Genomic DNA, 13,174 nt, shown 5'->3' with positions numbered 1-13,174 from the left:
AATTTCTGAAAGATATTGTACCATGTTGTTCAATATAATTTCCATAATTTCCCATCAGAACGGCTAAACACGCCTTCGTTGTTCGCCTTTTCTCTGAATAATTTCAAAATTATTATTTCACTATCTCTCAAATTTTCTCTATCTTGATCTGTGTCCTCCTTTCCTTTTATCACTTGTTTGCATTAGATGCAAAGTTAATAACACTATTTATGCAAAAGCACGTCCAAAAAGAGAGGTAAACAGTTACTGAAATACTAGCTTGAGCTGACTAAATATACTGAAATATAGTCTGTGCTGTCTGATTAAAATTCATCCATGAAAACATTGATTACTACTTTTTTATATCAATTTCATCATGCAAGTGTCATTCTTTGTTCCCGAGTAATAAAAAGCTAACAAGCTGCTGCTTTACTTGAGGTACTTTACCCACCTATATTAACAATGCAAAATAAGTACTGAAACAAAATCACCACCCCCTGGACCAAAAACGCTCTGAGCCAACTAATCAACAAAACCAGAAATCACTCCAAACTTATCCAAAAACTCTTCTATGCACTCAAAGAAACTCTTCTGAATCATATTACGTCCCTCTGAAATTAGATTCCTACAATTCCTAGTACATTAATAAAACATGAAATCTTTTTTTTTTTTTTCTCCCTTGAAGTTCTATAACCAAAAGCAATTTATCAGCTTCCCCAAAGTAATGTTATTTTCCCAACAGTGCTATTTTATCACAGTGCCCCAGATTCAGAGGACTAGATTTATCAGAATAATGACTGACTACTATCTAAATATCTTAAGCAAAATATATGACAGATAGTTTATCATAGAATCACAGAATATCCTGAGTTGGAGGGAAACCACAAGGATCATCAGCTCCAACTCCCAGCCCTGCACAGGGCACCCCAAGAATCACACCTTGTGCCCAAGGGCCTTGACCAAAAGCTTCTGGAACTTAGGCTTGGTGCTGACCACTTCCCTGGGGCTCCTGTTCCAGTGCCCAGCCACCTCTGGGTGAAAACCTTTCTCCCCATATCCATCCTAAAACTCCCCTGACTCAGCTTCATACTGTTTCTTAGAGTCCTTATGATGATGAAAAGCATATTAAAGGATATTAAAAAAAAAAAAAAAAAATAACACCTGTGGTTTTGATCTTTTTTCCTCCAAGATAGTTCCACTTACAGTTTTTTTTCTCATTTCTCTCTTCATCTGCAGACTTTAATGGCACTGTTTTAAGGGAAAGGCCATAATATTCTAATGCAAGCAGTATTTTAAAATATTCAAAATATTTATGCCATCAGTAGGCATCTTAAGGAGCTCGTGTTATAATGCTGCGTAGTTTGCAACATTTTTGAGAAACCTTGCATCTAGTGCAGAATTTAGGGAAGTTGATGGGGAGCTCGAGTCCCGTAACAAATCTGGAGGGTGGTTAGCCAACCACATAAATCAGTGATTCAGTCTCCGCAGCCTTAATGTGGCATTTTAACATCGCTTTTACAGCCACGTAAGTAATGTGCATAATTAAACAGCGTGCTCCGGCTTTTTAACTGTTCAACGCGCCTTTCACGGCCTGGAGACGCTCGGGCAGGAGCGCACCGGTCACCGGCACCCCTGAGGGACGCGCAGGGGCGGCGCGGCGCGGACTCTGCACCCCGGCGACGCGGCGCCTGCGCAGCGAGCCATGCCGGTTCCCGGCAGAACAAGGCAGGGCAGGGCAGAGCAAGGCAAGGGGCGAGGGTAGGAAAGAAGGAAGGAAGGAGGGCGGCGGGAAGGAGGAGGCAGCGCGGAGCACGTCAGGTGACCGCGTCCCGTGACGGCCCCGGGCCGCACGGCGGCTGCGCCGAGGGGGCGGTCTCGCTGCCCGAGCTAAGATGGCGGCCTCCAGAGCCAAGCTCTGAGGCAGCGGGAGCGGTGTAGCGGCTGCCGCCCGCCCTGCCGGCTGGAGGGAGGGTGAGGGGTGAGAGCTCCGCTCGCTGCCCCTTCGCCCTTGTCGCCGGGAAAGCGTATTGCTGGTAGGGGCAGGTCCGGGCAGCGCGGGCTCCCCGGCCAGGTAAATCCCAGCAGCGGGGGAGGTGAGGGGGCGGCAGCAGCCCCCGCCTCCTTCCACGGTCCCGGGCACTGCTCGGGGCCGGGTGGGCGGGCGAGGGGCGCGGCCGGCCCGCGGGGCTGAGCGGGGTCGGGGCTGGGGCAGCGCTCGCTCTGCAGCCCGGGGGCCGATGCTGCCGCCGGCACAGCCCGGCTCCTGCCCCAGCCGTGAGGGGCCTGGGGCTAGGAGCGAGCGTCCCTCGTCCCCAGCGTGGTACCTGTCACCAGCCGCTCGCAGCCCTTCGCTTCCTGTATCCGAGCGGAGCAGACGGCTGGGGTTTTTCTCCAGCCTCAGCCCGCCCAGTGCTTCGCTCGGCATTCCCCGCGTCTGATGCGGCTTCTGTAGCCTCCGGGCGGAATTTGTCCTCTTTCTTGGAAGAGTATTGACGTGTCCATTAAGAAAAGACACGTTATTTTCCTCCTTCTGCCCTCAGATCAAAATATACCCGTCTGGAGATGCTTTGGGAAATAATTTATGAAGGGTGGGAGAGATGTGGCGGAGATAGCTCTCACAGAGACGAGGTTTTATTTCTTTTTTGAGTGATAACAGTATGCCTGAAGAGCATGAGCAGAGCTAAATGCATCTTTCATAAAATCTACCCTTGATGCTCTTATTTTTTGAAGAGCGTTTGAATTTCTTCCAGGCATGCTTTTAGCTTGCTTTTTGTTTTCTCGAAGTCAAAACAAGTAGTCATATTGGATGGTTTTCTGTCTGTGGTGAGCTGCCAGCAGTCTTTGGGATAGATTTTCCAGTCAAGTGGTGTGAAGCTTGTGCCTTTGTAGCTGTGCCTCTACTGAGGGCTGAGTTCTGGGCCATAAAAATGTTGTCGTAGCACTTCACTTTGGGAGGAAGAGGTCTTTTTTGTCTTTATGGCATGGTGCTCTCGAAGCTGAAGGAGTGTTTCAGCATTCTGCTTGGGAGAAATGCAGGCATAGAAGTTTATTCAGAGACTTCCTGTGAATGCACTTAATCTCTGCTCTGTGGCTGCTTGTGAAGTTAATGTTATCTGAAATGTGTTTTCCCTTTTTCTCCTATGCTCTTTCATGAATAAGATCTGTGATGGTTGGAGTAGGTGAAACTGAGTAGATAACTGCTTTGTTTTGTATTACTTAGCGCTGGTTAGATAATACAGCATTTCAGAAAATATTCCTTGTTTTAGAATGTAAATCCTCTGAAGCTGAAGTCTCTTTTTGTTGATTATTAGATTTGTCTGTGAAGGCTACTTGCATGTAGTGAGATATGTTGAAAAGGAGGAGGCTGTTTGATCAGCCTTTTAGGATTGAGTTAGGAAGATGCTCTGCAAACAGTCCGATGAAAAAAAATCAAAGTAACAGGACCGGTATTACAAATGCGAAAATTATGCTTGGCTCTAGCCTGCTTCAATTCATAGATTTGCAGCTTGGTCTAATTCCTGCCTACTATAGGCAGCCAAAACACTAAACTAGAAGTTACTTGTGCCTTTCTATTATTATTGACAGTTTTTTCCACTTTCAGGAAATATCTGAGTGTTTAGAGACAGAGTTGCATTTCTGTCCCTGTGTGATATAGACTTTCCAGGAACTTTAACCTTTTATTTTAGCCTTGTTGGAACACATTTTTTAAAAGATTTATTTTGTACGTATTGCTTGCTCCTCTGGGTGTCATGTGGCATTTTTCATAGTTTCCAAACACATTTGTCCTGAGGGACTGAATCACTTTGTATTTCCAGCTTTTAAGTTATATGCTGAGGCTTGGTCATTAAAACCAGATATGTTTTTCATACTGAGTAGGTGACTTTGCTTTTGACTTCTTTGAAGCTCAGTAAGTGAAACTTACTGACTTAATAATTCTTCTGCTGGCATTCAACCATATCTTGAAGTGTTAACCTTCAACTGCTTAGCTTCCTGATTTGCTTCCAAAAAATTATCCTCATGTAAAAAAAAAAAAAATTAACAGCTCTCTTGCCTCACTAATAAAACAGAACATTATTCTGGAGAAATATGACAAGATAGCCAAACTATGACTGAAAGGAACACCTTTTTTTTTCTTCCTTCTCTCATTGAGTATATACTTGTGTTCTGATATTTGCCTGTCTAGCTGGTGAATTAGATTCGTTCACTGGTAAAGCGGGATGCTAATATAAATTTAAAAGAAAACCAGAATCTTCCATGCTTTTTCTTATCCCCAACCCTGGTCTTCAGTGAGGGAATGGGTCACCTGGAGGATGGACTCTAATGTTGTCACCATTATTTGTGGTAGTAGTAAGGCTGAAATTCTCAGCCTGTTTCTGTCCCGGGCCACTGAAAGTGGGATTGCTGCTATCACTGAGGCAGGTTGCATGTAGCTTCTTTTAAGGATCTGGTGGGTCTTACCTTCTCCCCATCTTACAAAAAGGACTGGGAGTTCCTGCACTATAGATGAACTCTTGTTTCCACAGCTAATTAGGGTGTAGTACTTTAAGAGAAGAGTACTATTCAAGGAAGAGGAAAAATTAATGCTTGTTAGAAAGAATCTGTCTGAAGGCAAAACTCTGCCAGTGAGTGACCACAGCAATGAAGGAGGAGACTGCAACATAGACAGCTAAAACATTCCAGTGCAGGAAAACTCACTTGTTTAAATAATGGCTTTAAAGCTACAGTGGTAGCAGATAACTGGAAATCAGGCTCCAGACATTTAAGCTAGCAGGCAGGTATGTAGAACCACAGAAGATCAGAACCTTAAGGGTGGTTTTTGTAGTGCTTTGCTCTTATTTCTTTCCAGTTGGTCCCTGTTTTTCTGCTCACAGTATGTCCTCTCTCTCTCAGAAAAGTCACACTTGAGCTTGCTATGAGTATCTGTCCCTGTGTGGTAAAGACTTGCCAGAAACTCTAACTTGTGTCAGCCATGCTGGAATAAATCTTTAAAACAAAATCACAGTTTCTTATCTGCATTTCTCTTCTTCTTTTGCCCAAGAAATCTGTTTCTTATCAGCATTTCTTTTACTCCTCCCTGCAGTAGAACAGAATTATAATCCTCTGTAGGGCTCTGAATCCTACCTTGTTGAACCTTAGTTTAAGAAAGATATTGAGGCTTTGTAATAATAGAGAGATAATATAATCAGGAAAAAACTCAATCTGAATTCTTCACTAAACTTTGAACCCATGTCCAAACTTCTGACTTTATTTAATAAACTGAAGGAAACTTATGTGTAATTACAGCTGTGCCTATTGCTTTGATGTCTGCAAGGTCACTGCTTTTCTTCTGACTCCACAAGTGCTGGTTTGAGACTGACTTGTCTCAGTTTCCTGAAATAGATTGTTTTCCCAGATGGTAGTTTTGTCTAAAGAATGTGAAATCCTGGAAAAGTGGAAAGTGCATGCAAGTTGAATATAGCTTGTGTAATATACCTACTTGTGTCAAAGGTCCCTTTCAACTCAAACTGTTCTATCATTCTCTGCATCTTAAGCTCTGAGGCAGGGGGAGTCCTGGAAGCAGTTCAGGCCCTTTAGTTTAAGGGGCTATTTCTGGTGCATGAGGCATGCAAAAATGTGGTTTCAGCTCTTCCCCTAAAGCTGTTTCACTGCTATTTACAGTACTACAGGAACCAAATAGGAAAGTATTGTTGAACTTTAGTCCTGTGAAAAAGTTGATTCAAATATTCCAGGGGATCTTTTGGAGAGTGCTTTAGTTAGGCTCCCAAAAGAAGTTGCGAGTTGCAAGACCGTACTTTACCTCCAGAATCCCTGGATTATTTGACTACAGTCTGCATTCAGCATGCCCACTCTCAGCCATGTTTACAAACTGCTACTTTCAAAGTAGTTTTTGCCTCTGCTCCAGTGGAAATAGAACAGCTGGGTGTTTCTCTAGTATCAAACCTTTGAAAACCAACAGTATGGGATACGCAGTAGCTGTGCTGCAAATTATTCAAAATAACCTTTGAAATGATGACTTTTCTACTCCTAGGTACCCCAGAACACTAAGATGATTGCTCAAGTTAGTGCCTTATTGTCCTGGATGCTTTTATGAGTGAGATAACAAATTTCACTCGATTTTTGCGTTGTCAGTCAACTTTTTATAAGTCTATTGAATGTGGGAAGAAGAGGTAAAGGTAACAAGAATGTTGTCTTATATTAGAAAATTAGTATATAACTAAGCAGGCCACTATAGTTTACACTGGCAATATGGCTAAACTTGATTAATGGTAAAGCCTGATGTGTTTTGAAAAGTCAATGGTTATACTGTCTTAGGTGCTAAAATTACAGTGTATCACACTGTAGATGGTACAAGAGGGATGCCACACTGGTTCTGCTGGAATGAGTGAAGGAAGCGAACTTCTTGGTTTCTTCTAAAATATCTTTGTCTTAGGTATGAAGTATTTTTTTCATCTTTTTCTTACTGTGGAATCAAAGACAACTGGACAATAATTGCTGGGCTTTACCACAGCAGCTCAGAACACTAGGCTGTTGTTAGCCTTTTCTCTCTGTTAAACTGCTGGAAAATGTGTACAAGAATTAATTGTTACTAGACTTAGGCATATATTGCCCCTGTGATATCTCAGTTGCAGGGATGGTTGCAATCACTGTCTGGAAGCACAGTGAGTAAAGCATCAAATCTAAATTATTTTAGTGGTTTTCATCTAAACAAAAAAGCAATCTGGTGAATTTGTCACTTGCACTTCAGGTACAAAACTTTGTACATCAGTATCCTGATTATAGTGAGATGCTGGTATTAAAATTACTAGAAGCTGCTGGTAGCTCATAAATGAATGTTTCTTCGTTCTGTATTATTAGGAATAGATATTTGCAACACTGAGAACATCTTGCTTTAAATACTCTAGATCAAGTAGTGTTCAAGTCTGGGAGACCTAATAGAGCTGGTCAGAGGAGTCTGGTATTGGTGAAACTGGAATTACAGATAAATAGATCTTTTAATCCTGTACTTAGTGGAGCTAGTCTTGTTATAAGCTTCTTATTTTATTTTTACTAATACTTTAGTCAATGTCAAGAAAATGGCTTTGAAAGAGAGGCATAAAGATTGAGTATATGGCATGTTGTTCTGAAAGATAACTTAAAGCAAAATTACCGTATCTGAAGTGTGCTACAGTAAGATCTGTGTAGTTTAGATAGGGCGTACTGTTTTGATTTTTATCCATTGTTTTAATAGTTCCTAAACCAAGCAGAATTGAAAACTTCTGGAGTAATCAAAGAATGCTTTGGGTTGGAAAAGGCCTTAAAGATCATCTGGTTACAACCTTTCTGCCATGGACAGGAACACTCCTCACTTGAGCAAGTTGCTCAAAGCCCCATCCAGCCTGGCCTTGAGCACTTCCAGGGCTGTTGTAATGGGGTTTCCAGAACTTCTCTGGTTCCAGTGCCTCACCATCCTCACAATAAAGAATTTAAGCAGCTAACCTAACCCTCTTCTCTTTCAGTCTAAAGCTGTCACTCTCTTCTGTCACTACATGCCCAAAGCCCCTCTCTGGCTTTCTTGTAGGTCCTGTTAGGTGCTGGAAGGCTGCTCTAAGTTCTCTCTGGAGCTGCCTTTGCACCAGGCTGCATAACCCCAGGTCTCAGCCTGTCTCCATAGGAGAGGTGCTTCAGCTCCCTCCCTGGCCAGCTTTGGCTGTCCTCTAAACTCCCTCCAAAAGGTATGGACCAGATCCTTCTTATGCTGGGAGTCCCAGAGCTGGACACAGTGTACTGCAGGTGGAGTCTCACAAGAGTGGAGCAGAGCAGAAGAATCACCTCCCTTGGCCTGCTGACCAGTTTTTGTTTGATGCAGCCCAAAATGTGGTTCTGGGCTGTGAGTTCACATTGCTGGGTTGTGTCAAATTTTTCATCAACCAACACTGCCAAATCCTCCTCAGGACTGCTTTCAAGCCATTCTCCACCAAGCTTGTATTTGTGCTTGGGATGGCCCAGCCCAGGTAGAGGGTCTTGCATGTGGCCTTGTTGAATTTTGTGAGGATGGCATGGACCCACCTCTTTCACCTGTCAGAGTCCCTTTAGGTGTCATCCCTTCCCTCCTGCCTGTTGATTGCACCACACTGCTTGGTGTCATCAACAAACTTGCAGAGTCCACTGTCCATATCCCTGACAAAGGTGTTAACACAGTGCCAGTCTCAATCTTGACCCCTGAGTAATGCCGCTTGTCACTATCTCCACTTAAACATTGAGCCAATGACTGCAACTTCTTGAGGGAAACCCTCCAGACAATTCCCTGTCCACTGAGTGGTCCATGTCAAATCTGTGTTGCTTCAGTTTAGGGGCAAGGATGTCAGCAGGACAGTGTCAAATGCACAGGTCCAGGTGGATGATGTTGGCAGTCAGTAGCAATAATGCTGAGTATCCTGTCCCTCATAAGACTTTGTTTCCAAAAACTGGCTTTAGAGAATTTAACTTGCCATGAGCCATTGTAGTTTTAACTCTGAAGATTTGACTCAAAGACTTGAGCCATTGAAACATGTAAATACTGCTCTTCCCTCTTCCTAGAGGCAGTACCTCAAGTTACCTTCTGTAGGTAATGATGATTGTGCTGGTTCTTCACCTGAGGGAAGGAATTCTAGAGTTCATTTTGAGCAGGTTATCCATTCTTCATGCTTATGACTCCATACATGCTACAGCCTTTGCTCAGAAAGAAAATAACCTGAAGTCGTAGAGGGTAGACGTTTAGCGATGAGCTAATGTTACAGGTCGTCCATCTCAAAATAGGAAATCTTCCTTTGCCAAGTCAAGCAGAATTAGCTGAATGTAGAAGATAATGGGTTGTTATCTAACTTTCACTGGGTACTGGCTGGGATTGGGTTGCTTGAGAGCTGCTTCAGGCAAGCTGTGTTCTTGCAGACCAGTGTTAGTGTGCGATGTTTTGGAGATGCCACCCTGCTATTGGTGTGAACCTGAGAGTTGTACCAGTCTTCAGTCAGTAACAGGGAAACCTGATTTAACTCATTTGAAAATAAAGCTAAATGCTGTAGCAGTAAATGGAGAGTGACAACTTCACTCTTGTACTTAATCAGGGAATGCCTGTTAAAGTTCCTTGTATATGCAACAACAGTGTAGTGAAGTAAAGATAATTTCCTAATTACTCCACATGTGTTTGTTTCAGGCATTGAAAATAGTAGTGTTTACAAGCATTCCTTTGAACTTAGCAGCTCCGAAAGCAATGAGCCACTCATGCAGTTGTGGGCAAGTTTCACTAAATTCCTCTGTGTGTGTTTAGGGAATAGATAATTCCTGTGTGAAATAAGCATGTTAGTGGTGAGATTGCTTAAACTTTTACAGCACAGGGGTGGTACTTAGTCAGCTCTTTAATCACAATGCTTAGCTAGTAAGTAAGTTTCTCAATCTCAAGTTCTGTTTCAGAGTGGAAAACAAGCTGTTCAATGTGTCCAGGTATCTCCTTACTGGTTATTTCAGAATTGCAGTAGGACGTTGGTTTAGCTGGAGTTACAGGTAGAAGCCACTCAATAATTTTATACCATACAATTTTTGGGAGTAAAGCATTTTGGATATGATATAAAATATACTTGAATTTGAATGTGCAAAGGTGCAGTGAGGTAGAGTGACTGTAATGTGGCCAATGGGGCATAACTTACTGGAACCTGGTACTGTTAAGGAGTAGCTAGTGTAACAAATGCAGTGAAGAAACTAATAATTCTTGTGCAACTTGGTTCATGTATTGCTTGAGAAACATAAGTTTAGAAACAAAGTCTTTTTGTCTTAAAGCATATTGATGATTAGTGAACTTTGGTTTTAAATAAGAATTCTGAGTGCTAACAGGATGTCTTCTTTGTTTTCAGGTCTTGGCGCAGAATGAATATAATTAGAGAAAACAGAGATCTTGCTTGTTTCTATACAACAAAACATTCATGGAGGGGAAAGTAAGTAGTTTGAAATTTGTTAATTTTGGGGGTTTTTTGTTTTTGAAGTTGTGTGACATTTTTCCTCTCTGTTATTGGATTTAACTGCATAGTTTTAACTTCATCCAGCTGATGAATGAAAATTGAACTAAAGGCTCCTGCTGCTCAGTGTCTGAACTAAATGTATCTTCACTAGAATTAGTTTAGATTTTAAATATTGTGGTTTAGCCTTCCTCTGCTTATGCTCCCACACTGCAGTGTAGCCCTGAAATGGACCACATGACCTCATCAGCTTCTGAGTCTCTTGAACTTACTATATAAAACACTAAATTTAAAGTGGAAATGTTTCTTCTCAGAACAGGTTTATGGAGAAGTGGTGTTTTATGTACTTTAATAGATGAGGATCACAAGTCCACACATACACTTAAGAAGTTGTGTAACAGTTTATCTGTTAAATTACTAACTGAGTTAATTTGAAGAATTCTGCTAATAGAAATAAACCTGATCCTAATGAGGGTCTTGGATCTAAAAACGAATTTTTGGTGATACTTCTGTCTGTAAAAGCTTGGGAATGTTTAATAAAATTCTTCACTAAGTTATCATAACCAGTATCTGTTATGCAGTGTCTGAAGACAGCTGTTACAGGACTTTATTTGGTATGCTTACCCACTCTTCCTTTTCACATGCATAGTATCTCTGTAGAATGGGGGTTCTTCTTGCTATCTAAACATCAATGTTACAAAGAGGGTGGGTTATCTGCGCCTTGGGAGCATGAAAAGTGCTTGGTTCTAGTGGTTTTATGAAGAGGTATTGTCCCAGGGTGTTGTTTCACCATTAAATTGAAGCTGGTTGATTTTTTTTGTGTGTGTCTGACACATTCATCCTATCAAAGGCTGGGAATACTGAGAAGGAAAGGAAAATGAGTTTGCAAGGAGCAGCAGTCACAGATCTTTCATAGTTCTGTTTGAAAGAACCATGCGGTTGCTTCAATGTCTAATCAAAGAGGTCCCTGCAATTTTGTCAGCAAAAATTAAAACTCTGGGTAGTTCAGATTCCAGACTAGAATGAGCAACTCTGAGTGCAAAGTCTTTCCTCTACAAAGTGAGAGTTTCAATTAACTTGAAAGAAATTGTTTAATATTTAGTTTTATCTCTGTAGAATTGTATCCAGTACTTCTGTAAATTGAGTCTTGCCTGATTTATGATCCATGCATTTGGAATCGAGTGGGCATGGGTGAATAAATGACTTCCCTTAGTAACAATGAGATACTATATTGCAGTAGAATATTAGGGCAGTTTGTCCCTCCAAATCTTTCTGTTCCCCAGCAGAAAATGTCTGGTCTCTTTCTCAGAATTTTCTGTGGCATATGTGCAAGTTTAGTGTGCATGGGATTTGAGCCAGTTGGTGAAAATCAAATGCATAAACCTCAGGTTTCTTCTTTTGCCCATCTCGTCTCATTAAAGGGCCTGAGGCAAGCTCTTGAACCTTGATGGTAATGTTCTGGCCACTTGTAGAAGTCTTCTAGAACTTCAGGCTAAGTCTAAAGTCTAGAACAGATTTAGTTTAAAAATTCAATGGTGTGTTAATTCTTTTATAGTAAGGGGGAAAGAAGTATTTAGTTAAGTAGATGCCTCTTTGTTGCAGCAGAATCTTATTTGATTTTTAGTAATTTTCTATTTGAATTATTTAGTCCACTCAGTTCATAGTTAGACCTTCTCAGTGTAATCTATATATAACATTAAAAAACCTAGTAACTTAATGTGTGGTGCTAAATGAGCCTGAATCATTTTGACTACTCACAGAATTTGTCACTTTGAATATGGTCTCTGTATGTCCATAAAGTATTTTGCAGTAGTGCAAATGATGATGCTCCAGTGTTAATCTGTAGATCTGTAAAATTAATGAAGATTGGTTTTTTTGTTGGGTGTGCCGGTATGAAATTTATCTGCCAGGTTCATTCTGATTAAAAAGATCTTTCCAGTGCTTTGAAATAACTAGTGGACAGGCAAAGCCTTTTTACAAGGAAGAGGACATTTGCTTCAGCTCTTCTCAAAACAGCCAGGGATTAGACAGTACTGCAGAGTAGTTTGAGAGAGAATTAATAGTAAACTCTTCAACTCCTGGAGGTATGAATACCTTTCTTACATATTTTTAGGTGAAATTCTTAACAAGAGTAGGCTACGTGTAAAAGCTGTCTTCTGAATCTCCCCTGCTCATGAAACAAGACTTGGGTCTTCTGAATTTACCAAGGGAGAGGAAAGAAGGGAAATGTCAACTCAGCAAAACTGCTGTTCTGTCTTGTGTTCCTTGTCCCATCACATATTAAGAATGCTGGATAATAGATACTTCCTGGATCTTGAAATGTAGGTTTGAGCACAAGGGAAGAAAAGGAAGGGGCTGTGATATTTGGCAGCTGGTCTTCAGTTATCTGTAATGGTTGCAAATCCTTTGCCACAAAGCACTGTGCAGCTCATAGTAGGCTAAGTAAGTAAACAAAACCCTGAGCAGGTAATAAAGAGCTTTATTGCTTGTGATATGCCGTTCTAAAGAACTCAAATAAACCTTATTTATAAGTTGTATAAAAGACAGAATACTAACCTAAATTGTGCAACCAGAGAAGAGGGAACAGTTAGTTTCTTCTTATGAACTAAGAGCTGCAGCATTCCTTGACAGGCTGAATAGAGTGGAATTATTGGCAGCTAGAGTAGCTTCAAGCGTTATGCTTCATTAGTTCATGACTTCCTTGACTGCATCTTAAATAAGGAAATTCCGACTATGTGGAAAAACAAATAGGTTTCACAAATATGTTAAAGATCCCTAAGGTGGCAGATCAGTTCAATGCAGAGGTTTGAAAGCTTTGAAGAAAAAAACACTTGTTTTAGTTCCTGAGTAAACTCTGCACCAGTAAAGGCTTCAACTCACACTGGTTTACTTGAATAATAATGGAAAATGGAAGGGTATTAAGTCTGTGAGATTGCCTGACTGTCAGATAGATGCTCTCGACTTTCCTGTTATGAGGGATATGTAGGAGCTGCTCTGAATATATTTGAAGCCCGTGCAAAGTTTGACTTTATACAGAAATGATGGCTTTGTGCTGCAGAACTGTCAAGTGAGAGAGGAGAAAGGACTGCAACACAAGAATGCAGTGGAGGATGGAAGAAGCGACTTGCTGGTTCTTGATGCAGTCTCACATAGCACAGATTCAGATTAATTAAGCATCTGGTTGATAATATCTATTCTAAGCAAACCCACAGTTTACCCAGAACTGAAAC

At 41.3% G+C, this 13,174-nt stretch overlaps 1 protein-coding gene across 3 annotated transcripts in view; it reads left to right on the top strand.

The window, feature by feature from the left end:
* The first annotated feature begins 1,836 nt into the window (after positions 1 to 1,836).
* DNAJC13 (DnaJ heat shock protein family (Hsp40) member C13) overlaps positions 1,837 to 13,174 on the top strand; it is a 63,684-nt gene continuing 52,346 nt past the window's right edge. For 2 of the 3 annotated variants that reach the window (XM_040054531.2, XM_040054475.2), the window contains exons 1-2: positions 1,837 to 2,050; positions 9,843 to 9,923. In XM_040054531.2, coding sequence (XP_039910465.1) covers positions 9,856 to 9,923 — 68 coding nt within the window. In that variant the 5' untranslated portion in view covers positions 1,837 to 2,050; positions 9,843 to 9,855. The remainder of the gene's footprint in view (positions 2,051 to 9,842; positions 9,924 to 13,174) is intronic. The other variant, XM_040054521.2, reaches the window with a different exon arrangement.

The sequence above is a fragment of the Hirundo rustica genome, chromosome 1 (genome assembly GCF_015227805.2).
Source record: "Hirundo rustica isolate bHirRus1 chromosome 1, bHirRus1.pri.v3, whole genome shotgun sequence".
Classification (NCBI taxonomy): domain Eukaryota; kingdom Metazoa; phylum Chordata; class Aves; order Passeriformes; family Hirundinidae; genus Hirundo; species Hirundo rustica.
This window is presented reverse-complemented; position numbering and strand designations above follow the sequence as displayed.